Here is a 10,855-nt window from a genome sequence, read left to right as displayed (position 1 = left end):
CAGTTCACACCATCCAGATGAATTCAAAACACCCTTTTTATTAACATTAGGCCTGGTTATTGAAATATGGCATTAGTTCATCAATCCAGCACATCTGAAGTGCTTGTGATATATAACAAACAGCATCAGGTTCAAATGCATGTCAGCATCACTCCGTCATGCGCTTCGTGATTGGAGGGAAGAGAGGAAAGCTCAATGACAGAGAGAGAGAGAGAGAGAGAGAGAGAGAAAGAGAGAGAGAGAGAGAGCACCAGTCGCACGGGGTAAAGAATTGCATTAAAATAAACCACATACAGATGAAACACAATCGAGCTTGATCAAGCGACGTCTCTAAACGACTGATTGGCGTCTGCGGAGCGCTAACTCGCTCTTCAATGCACACATCCATACACGGACAATAAAGCGCGAGCTCAAACACACCTACCTGGGACAGCACGAGCTGTCTGTGAATCATACTCCAACTCCAGCTGCGATGCTAAAAGCCAAACGCGATAATCCCGAGCAGAAAGATCCTGTGAAATCCATCTCGAGCAGCAGAACACGGAGCGCACTCTCTCCCGCATCAGCATCGCGGACAGCAGCCAATCACCAGCCGGCATTTCTTCAGCCTCCTGCCTGACTCCTCCCACAAAACATCATCTCTTATATTTGCTGCCAAGAGGATCTGTGCCTGGAAGTCCTGAAAAAACATATTTTCTTCCCCAAAGCGAGTACATTTATACTCAAATCGGCATTATTATTATTATTATTATTATTATTATTATTATTAAATACATTCACTATAATCTGTTAGAATTAATAATGTACTGTTTGTTAATATTTAATGCCATCAATTGACTTTTGTAGTACTAGTGATAATAATGTTAATTAACTAGTTTAATTTACAAAAAAAAAAAAAACACAATTTTGAATGTAAATTCTGTTCATGCACAGATCTCCTGTTGAAAAAACTACACATTGTTTAAAATGTTAACATTTTCTGCATCATGACATGAATAACAAAGATCTTATTCGGATATGCAGTGGTCTCCGCTTTAAATAAGCTACTATTATTGTACAGATGGACTATTGCTGAAAAAACTTCAACCTCTATATCGCCACCTGTGGTTGAAACATAACATTGCATAATATTGCAGTTTTACGTCAGCACAGATGAATCTGATGGTTTGAGGAATTCCACCAATCAGTGGTAAGCTAGGAGTCCTCTGATATAATTTCTTGTGACTGTAGTGAAATTTCTCGGAGCATAAGTGCTTATGAGATTCTTTGTATTTCATAATCAGTAAGGACAGATTAAAAAAGTTAATAAAACTAACAATTCAGAAAACAATGTGGTGTAAAATCTAAAATGTGAAGAAGGCAGGGCTGCCATAATGTGGTTACTGAGGAACTATAACTAAAAAGTGCAACATAGACCTCTAGTGGCCATAAAACACTGGCATGACAGAATTGCAGGTGTGATATAATAATCAAAATTCAACTATATTCATAGTACTACATTCATACTGTACAACTCCAAGCACTTTACGTTCTACACATTTAAGCTGCAAATGTATAATCACAAAGATTCTGCCTTTATTTTAAATAAATCTATAGATTGTGTGCCCACTACATTTGGACAGTGACAGTCTTACCAATGTACAGTAGGGCTACTAATTGCAAAAAGTTCTATCACACCCTCATGGTGTCAGATTGACCTTTTTGCTGTTTTTCTATACAGAAGAGTTGTTGTTTGCTTCTACTCTATGAACCTTTCCTGTTTGCACATACTTAGTTATACAAAAGCTAAACTCACCACAAAGTAAAAAAATCCTGAATCGCATTAACCTGAGAAACTCCATGCCATTGGATACAAGCCAGTTCTGCTTCTTGGAAAGAAGACCAAACAGAAAGTGTGAAATATTAACCCCTCACTGCACACTCTATGCCCAGGACTATCTTTAGAAAATAGATTCATTTTATGGATACCTCTGTGAAAGTGAAATGCATGCACAATATTTTTTTTAAATCACAGATCACAAATTGTGTTGAGAATTCAAAATATTTTTGAGAGTTCAAATCTTAAAGTAACGGCTCACTCCTAAAACATAAATTCAGTCATCAACCTCTAACCTCCTTGACAGTAGAAACTTGGGAGAGGTTTTCAACTCATATAACCAGAGCAGAGTTTGTTAGTAGCTACAATATGTCTAGGTCTTTTCAATCAATTTAATTATTTTAATATTTATGGAGCCTTAGACACAGCCAAACAGCATCTGAATTCCGAGCAGTTCAGAGATTTTGAGCTTCAAAGTTTTTGTATTCCATTCGACTGTAGATAAAACTTTTTTTCTTTTATAAATGAAAACGTCACAAAATGTACTCAACGTTAAAATATCGATCACATAATGTAAATAAGTAGTCAGGTGATTTCATCAGCCAGAACTTTTCTGCTTTTCTCCAGCATTGCTCCAGCAATCAGTTCTTATGGTCCTGAAGTTAGACCTTACTCATTCTCGTGCGCGCTCCCGCTCCGCGCCTCCGCCTAAAGGTTTCGATCAGAGTAATAAACGCGAGAGACTCGAGAATGATGGAGCAGAGAGGACAAACTACTGACCTGATCAGGATGTCAAGTTCAGGTCAGTTTCATCTGTAAATATGCTATTATATTTTTGTATTTGTTTACCTAGTTAAGCAGGGCCTGAATTTCAGCGCGGGATTGCGCATAACATTCCGTCCAGGTTTCACTTTCAGAATGTGTGAAATTCCCGGAAACACTGAAGCATATACAGATTGAAGCCAAACAGATTATAACTGCAGTTCAGTAATTTTAAAACTTTCTGTGAGACATAATTTCACAAACAGTGAGAGTAATTCACCAATACATCGTCCTCTCTCTCTCTCTCTCTCTATGAGAAAAATGCTAATTAATATAAGATAATAGATACTATAGCATATTCAATATTAAGATTTTTCTATAAATGCACTGATTGAAATATATATTGAAATATATTGATTTTGAAACCACACACTGCAGCACAGACATCTCCTGTTTTCCTAAACCACGTGACCCTGAGGTGGTAGGATATAATGAAAGCAAAAGTACAGTGACAGTGAAAGTATTTGGGGAAAACTTGGGGGATTTCTCATGCATGTGGGGTATAAAGCATCTATGCTTCTTCCATTCCATCAGACCATTAACAGATCTGAACAAAAACATCTGACATTTCGACAGACAAATAGGTACAGGTACAGTACTTTGATTGTTTTGCCATGCTGTGAGAGCAGTTAAAGTTAAAGTGCAGCTTTAAATAGAAATGATTGTAAACATTATTTTGCTATATAAGCTACCTTGCTTTTGAGCTTTGAGAGTTTTAATCTGCAACCCTCTTATTTTAAAACACAATGCAGCAGCTGTCTACAAACTTAAAGTAGCTACAAAAAGGGAATGGATAGTTTGTTTTGCTTCAATTGTTGATCTGTCCTCAGCCTAAAAAAAAAAGCTCCACTCTTTACTAAAATGGTCAACCAGTTTAAATGAAAGTGTTAATTTGCACTGCTATTATAAATTTAGTCTTAGTCCTGTGTCATATGTTACTTTTAGTTTTTATCAAATTTAGTCAATTTGTCCTGTTTTAGTTAGCCAAGTTTTCTGTTTGAGCATTTTAGTCTAGTTTTAGTCAGTGGAAACTTATTTTCATCTTACTGTATAATGAAAAAAAACATTACTAGTTTTAATGGGTGCAAATCTGGTCTAACATACACATCCAGAGATATTTTTAAATGTTTCAATTGTGTCTATGTAGAAAATATAATGAAAGGTGTAAAAGAAATACACAAACTTTGTGTGTGTACAACAATAGGCTATAATATTAGTTTATGTACATCATGTTTCTGTGTATGAGACTGAAAAATGAGTCAAAAAACAGTGCTATTGGTTGAACATAAAAAAAGAATGAGGACGCTTTAGACTTAGATTACCTCATACCTGGCAACCCTCACATTTTTCCTGGGATTCTCCCAGGTTTTACCTTTCTATCTTGCTATCATCTTATTGAAATATTTACTAAAAAAAAAAGCTGGATGGAAATGCCAATATGTGCATAGATTTTTAAAAATGTGAATAAAAAGTGCATGCACTCAACTGAGGTCGACAATTTTTTAAATCTGATAAGAAGATATTACTTATTACTTATTATCATTTATTGAATAAATTCCTTGATGTGCATCAAGAAAAATAAATTAGATTTTTTCCTCAACAGCCAATGTCAAATGTTTTTTAAATAATTCTGAAATATCTAAGTGAAAGTCTATCATCAATTTGATTTTGTATAATTATCTCCCAGAAGTGACGCGATTGTGAGTCATCCAGCCCAAAAAAAGGATAACATGACACCATTTGTTCCCTTTCGAAAGCTTCAGTCGCTGCTGCGCTGCTCAGCGCATTGGGAAACTTCTTATTCATGACCAGCTGTGAATAATGTGTGTAACACGTCAATAGAATTGACCCGGAGGTAATATAGCCTCGGTTGATGACATCATCAGGGCACGCCCGCAACACAGAGCTATAAATAGATAAGCCACAGGTGCATCAACAGGTCTTTTGTCTTCAGATCATTCTGTGTATGTGTGCATCAGGAAGATTATTTTCGTCAGCTACAGATCTTCGTAGGATGAGCCAATGAAACGGTAAGTGTTGTGTTCCTCCATGCTCTTGTCTTATGTTTGAGCTGGATACACATGATTACTGTTTTGTTTGTTTGGGGGAAGAGCACACGGTTATAGCTTTAGAGACGGGCGAGTGCGAGCATTGTGAACTGCTTTCAGTGAATATGCTTCATGCTCGTCTGAGCTATTTTCAGACTGCACCCATTTCATCGAAGGGCTCTCATGCGGATCTGCATGACGAACGAGTGACGGGCCCATCCCTTTCGCTTGGATCCACGCGTCCTCTCTCATGACCTCGAAGCGCGCTCCGGTGCTTCTTCAGTTCATTAGGAGGATGATAAATCTCTTGGGTCTTTAGGCCATGAACAGCCACCTCTGAGCATTCCTCTCGCGAGAGGAAATCTGTCAAGGAATTGCTCGAAGTGGTTACTCGCGCGGTGAACAGGTTACAGCTTGACTGGCCACACAACAAGAGACCTCCAAACGTAGCAAGCTGGAGGGTAGGTTTCTGACCTTCATGATGAGCTGTCAAAGTCATGGAGCAAACCGTATACTTCCCGCATCTTTGGACCCTCGACGTTGACTTTTTCAACTATCGTGGATGCAAAGTTGCAGGGGTATTCGGAGATGCCTCGGGTTGAAGAGACGCTTGTGAGCGATCTCTCGCTCGAATCTGCATCCTCGGTTAAGAAACCTACTCTCCCCACTAAACCTTGTAAAATAACATCATCTTGGGTAAAGCTTACCAAGCTGCAGGTCAGGCTGGTGCTGCGCTGCACATTACATGGCGCCCATCTCTCCTTGGTGCCCTCGGGAGATCGGTCTGCCAACCCAGCTGGTGTTCCAGGGTACAGCGATCTCCGGTGAGCGGTTCTCTCAGTTACCGCCCAGAAATATAGCGGTGCTAGGAGGAACGCTACCTCTACGGAGGTCTCTAGAGCTAGTACGGTCATCCCCTGCCGGTCTGCCGTTTCAGGGCACCGAACTAGTGGCTCTAGGTGCACAGCTTCGTCGAGCCACAGATTTGTCTCCCTGTGCGACTAAGCAAACGGTCCATTCTAGGTCAGCTTTAGTCAGCACGGGAAGGCATCTGAGGCTTAATTTGATGTGCATTGAAGAGGCATTTGTCAGTTCCTCTCTCGCCACACTCAAGGGGAGGGGCCATCGGCACCGCATTACACGGTGCCCGTCTCTTCTCAGTGCCCTCAGGAGATTGTTCTGCCAACCCTGTCGGTGTTTCAGGGCGCAGCAATCTCCGTCGAGCGATTCTCTCAGTTAGTGCCTGGAAACTAGCAGTGCTAAGAGGCTCGCTACCTGTACGGAGGTCTCCAGAGCAGGTCAGCCGATTCATGTCACCGAGCTAGTGGCTCTAGGTGCACAAGGGAGCTGTTGCCCCTTCCGGTTACCCTCACAAAACCCCTCCATCCCTGCCCCTTCTTGTGCTTTGGGGGGCGGTGGTTTTCCAGCAAGATGTTAGATGTTCCAGTGTTTCCTGCCGTCATTCAGGACACGCAATATCTCCTTAAAAGGAAGTGTTAAAATTAGTCTGGCAGCATGGAACTTCTGGCGGGCATTTCTGTGTGGGTATTGAGCATAGTACGGATAGGATACAGGATCCAATTTATTCGTCAGCCTCCACATTTCAACAGCGTGATTCTTCTGGGCAAAGAGGCCATAGAACATGTTCTTCGTCCAAGAAGAGAGTCGGGCTATTACAGCAGATACTTCCTGATTCCCAAGAAGGGTGGGGGAGTGCACCCAATCTTGGATCTTCGAGGCTGCAAACTATACAGTCAAAGGGCTCAAGTTAAATATGTTAACCGTCAAGACTGTCATGTCACAATTTCGGCATCGAGGCCGTGTCGTCGCAGACTGCTAATGACAGATGCCTCCCTGATGGGCTGGGGAGCGGTCTTGGATGGGGGGGGGGGTCATCAGCTCAGTTGGCACATATATTGCCTCGAGCTGATGATGGCCTGATTCCTCCATCGTTTGAAGGGCTGTCATGTCCTAGTACGGGTAGACAACACCAGGTTACATTCCAGGGCGTTTGAACAGACAGTACCGACGGGGGAATGGAAACTCCACCCAGAGGTAGTGAAACAGATTTGGAGAAAATTTTACGAAGCAGAGGTGGACCTCTTCGCTTCCCATCAGACAGCACAATCTCCCCTCTACTTCTCTCTGAGTCACCCACCCCACTGGTGTCTTGATGCGATAGCGCACACATGGCCCAAAATGCACCTGTATGCATTTCCTCCAGTTTATTTGCTTACGGGATCCTAGCCAGAGTTCGCCAACAAAAGTCTTGCCTCTTACTGATAGCACCACGTTGGCCGAACAGAGTGTGATTCTCGGAGATAATATCTCTCCTCGACGGCTCGCCATGGGCAATTCCGGAGAGGAGGGACCTTCTGTCTCAGGCAGGGGGAACGATATTCCATCCCAGGCCCGACCTGTGGAATCTTCATGTTTGGCCCCTGAAGGGTACCAACTGAGGAACACAAGGCTTTCGCCGGATGTTATTGATGCCATTCTTAGTGCTAGGGCTTCCTCCACCAGACAGAGTTATGCCAGTAAATGGGGTGTATTTGACAGGTGGTGTGTGGTACACAATGAAGATCCAGTCAACTGCCAGATTGCTTCAGTTCTGGACTTCATGCAAGAGAAATTGTCAACAGGCATATGCCCTTCCACTCTTAAGGTTTATGTGGCCGTTCTTTCGGCTTGCCATGCCTTGATTGACGGGATGACACTCAGGAGACACCCTCTCCTCTCTTGCTTCCTTCGTGGGGCCAGACAACTGATGCCTACAGTGAAAACCAAGATGCCTTCTTGGGACTTAGCTATAGTTCTCGAGGGTCTGGTTGAAACACCCTTTGAAACTTTAGAATCAGCGTCTGATAAAACTTCTGACTCTAAAATGTTTTTTCTCATGGCAAAAGGGGTGTCCCCTTACAACAGGTCTGTGATGCGGCAGGTTGGTCCTCTCCGCACACATTCATAAGATTTTATAGGTTGGATGTTCATGCTACTCCGGGCTCTCATGTCCTTGAGTCAACATCACAAGCTAATGTCTGAGGCCTTCTTGTGCTCTGGTAGCACACCTGCACAACCTTAGGGGTCCAGAAATTTTTTCAAGCACGGCGGCGTGGGTATTCTTGTTACCAATGCATTGAGCAGTGCATTCGACTGAAGCTTTCTAAAGGGAACATTCCCGGTTACTTGACTGTAACCTTGTTCCCTGAGAAAGCGGAACGAGATGCTGTGCTGCGTTGCCGTGCTGAATATGTCCCACTACTGCTCTTCAAACAAAATGTCCAGTTGATGCACCTGTGGCTTGTCTATTTATAGCCCCATGTTTCGGGCGCGCCCCGATGACATCATCAACCGAGGTTATATTACCACCAAGTCAATTCTATCTTGACTTACACACATTATGTGTTACACACATAATTCACAATAATAAGATGTTTCCCAATGCGCTGAGAAGCACAGCATCTTGTTCCGCTTTCTCAGGGAACAAGGTTACAGTCAAGTAACCGGGAACATTATTGCATGTGTTTTCTGCACTCTGAGTCTCAATTAATTTATTATTGAGCTTTCTCCACTTGCAGAAACAATATATATATATATATATATATATATATATATATATATATATATATTTTTTTTTTTTTTTTTTTTTTTTTTTTCAGGTTCTCAAAAAGTGATGATTTTATCCTCCTGAATACATGTGATGGATATGGTGCTGTAATCAAACATGTTTTGTTCAATGTTCTAATTTGTACACAGGTTAAATTCACAACTTTGTTCACAACCAATTCACTACCTCTAATTGAGTAGGGATTTACTCACAGTAAACACACAAAGATAAATAAGTGTAGCAAGAAACAGGTGAGAACAATCAGACAGGGGAACAGAAAACTAGAACACAAGAAAGAACTACTAACAAAAAGATTTTTGACTGACTATTATCATGTGCTGATATTGAGAAGTACCATACACTTGCGTAATATTGCTAATCCTTGGCTAACTGACTCGCTCTATACAGTTAATTTAAGAAATTTTTCTTTATCTCAAGGTTAAATATATTTGAATTTGTTTTGAGTTTTGAATTCAAATTAAATAAAATGGTAATACTTGCAGTTTCTTCAAAACTTTGTTACTGAAGTCAACAGCACTGTTTTATCAAGAACACTCAATATCATTCATATATCTTATTTTTGTGTTTTCTTACAGCTGAAATCAGACAGTTCCACTTATCTGAGTAAGTTTAATCTAGTCTATATTCACAAAGTATTGCTTTTATTAAATGTTAATGATGGTCTATTATGGATATGATGTTGTGGTTTACAAATTAAATGTTTTTTTTCTCTTTCCTTATCTTCAAACTTCCAGTGTTATGGATTTGCAGTCTATGGAGACAGTTGTTGAGTCGCTAAATGAGGGAATAGTCTCTATCTGTAACATCTACAAGTCTCTCTTGGATGCACAAGTTGATCCCACCACTGGCATGTGCTGTAATTATGAACAAATCAGGAAGCATATTGAGCATGCTGAGTGTTTCCTGGAAAAATCTGAGACAATGATTAAGGGAAAACTAAAACATTTAGAAGAATGCATGGAGCGACTTATTAAAGAAAAAGGAAATGCTGAGCAGCAAAGCAAAGAAAAAAACAATGCAAAAAGTAAATTACACATCGAGAAGAAATCTGCTGAAGAATCATTAAAGAATTCTAAAGCAGCTTTGGAACAGGCTGAAAAAATGGTAGCATTGACAAAAGATGAGCTACAAAGGCAGCAAGCTAGACATAACACTGGTAGAGGTGTAACAATTGGAGGTGCAGTACTGGCTGCAATACCAATCTTCGGATGGATTCCTAGTGAGAAATCCTCTCTTATCCACTACTACTTTTTATCATCATCTTATCAATATTAACCAATATTTGTGGCTGATATTTCTTGCTTTCCACTAGGTATTATAATGGTGTCTGTGGGATTCAGCGAAATTGATAAGGCTTCAAACGCCATCAGCGATGCTGAAAACGAGCTAAAAAAACATGAGTCCCAGGTGAATGAGAAGAGCACGAAGGTGTCTGATTACCAATCCAAGATTGCTGCCATACAGAAGGAGACTGAAGAGACAGTTAAGTTGATAAATACACTGGAGGAGGAGATTAAAGAGTTGAAGCAGCTTCTACACTTCACAGCTGATATTCAGGAAACGTTCAGGAGAGCTGTGACCCTTCTGACTGTTCTTAGTGGAAGAGTCACTGTATTGGAGAAACAGACTAAGAGCTTCATCATCTGGGAACCTGTGATAAAGGCAATGGAAGATGTGATGGAGGCAGCAAAAAAGGTTGCAAAGAATCAGTTTCTTTGTAGTCAGGGTTTACAAGACTTCATAAATACTTTGATAAATGTTAGAGAAATACTGGATTTATGCAACTCTCCCAATAATTCTGAACTTGACAGATATTACTAATCATCATAATTAATACCTAGAAACCACCTTATATATGCAAGAGGGGCAAAAAAACAAATAATTACAATGAGACATTAAAATACAAAACATGAGATATTTAATAAAAAAAGCATGGCATAACAACTCCAAAAGTGTTATAGTTAATCAACAGTGCATGTTTAAGTCACACACACACACACACACACACTGTCACACACCTGGACTCATTTAGTGTGTTTTTGCCCGTGACCCAGTTTCTGTCTTTCCGTGTTTGATTAGTTCCCAGGTGTGTCCATTATCTTCCTCATGTGTTCCATGTCCCTGTTAATTTAATGATTCCATCCACCTGTGTTTCCCCAATTATCTGTTGTACTTAAGCCTTGTCCTTTCAGTTCTGTGTTGTCGGGTCTTCATTACCATTTGCTACTCACTTGTGATCACTTGCTACTTACGTGTGTCTACCTCTGTGCTCCATGTTGGATATCCCCTGTGTTGGATATATTAAAAACCTTATTCCATTCATCCTCGAGTCCGTATTCCTTCAGGCAGCGTAAAACCGTGACACACACACAAATGAAACAAGTAATTATAACTTCTAATAATTAACTAATTATGATTACACATTTTAACAAGTTTAGTTAACAGTAAGGGTATTAAGTAAATATCTTCGATAACATATGCCCTTTTTCATATTTACAGTAGTATTATTGCTAGTAAAACACAGAACAATTAATGTGTAAA

The 10,855-nt window shown here is 40.3% G+C and overlaps 2 protein-coding genes across 3 annotated transcripts in view; one reads left to right on the top strand and one right to left on the bottom strand.

The window, feature by feature from the left end:
* hecw1a (HECT, C2 and WW domain containing E3 ubiquitin protein ligase 1a) overlaps window positions 1-575 on the bottom strand; it is a 58,397-nt gene extending 57,822 nt beyond the window's left edge. Inside the window, exon 1 of the mRNA XM_026238241.1 lies at window positions 425-575. The gene's annotated coding sequence lies outside the window, so the exon portion shown is untranslated. The remainder of the gene's footprint in view (window positions 1-424) is intronic.
* A 1,962-nt stretch (window positions 576-2,537) lies between these two features.
* Window positions 2,538-10,598, top strand: LOC113066336 (uncharacterized). Of its 2 annotated transcripts, none has more exons than XM_026238239.1 (4): window positions 2,538-2,618; window positions 8,890-8,917; window positions 9,049-9,533; window positions 9,627-10,598. In XM_026238239.1, exons 1-4 carry the CDS (start codon window positions 2,567-2,569, stop codon window positions 10,133-10,135), a joined length of 1,074 nt encoding a protein of 357 aa, XP_026094024.1. In that variant the 5' UTR covers window positions 2,538-2,566; the 3' UTR covers window positions 10,136-10,598. The 2 variants fall into 2 exon arrangements, with proteins under 2 accessions (XP_026094024.1, XP_026094025.1); XM_026238240.1 differs by lacking the exon at window positions 2,538-2,618 and adding an exon at window positions 3,123-3,222.
* The last annotated feature ends 257 nt before the right edge of the window (window positions 10,599-10,855 follow it).

The sequence above is a fragment of the Carassius auratus genome, chromosome 49 (genome assembly GCF_003368295.1).
Source record: "Carassius auratus strain Wakin chromosome 49, ASM336829v1, whole genome shotgun sequence".
Classification (NCBI taxonomy): domain Eukaryota; kingdom Metazoa; phylum Chordata; class Actinopteri; order Cypriniformes; family Cyprinidae; genus Carassius; species Carassius auratus.
The sequence above is the reverse complement of the archived record's forward strand: the minus strand, read 5'-3'. Positions and strand labels throughout refer to the sequence as shown.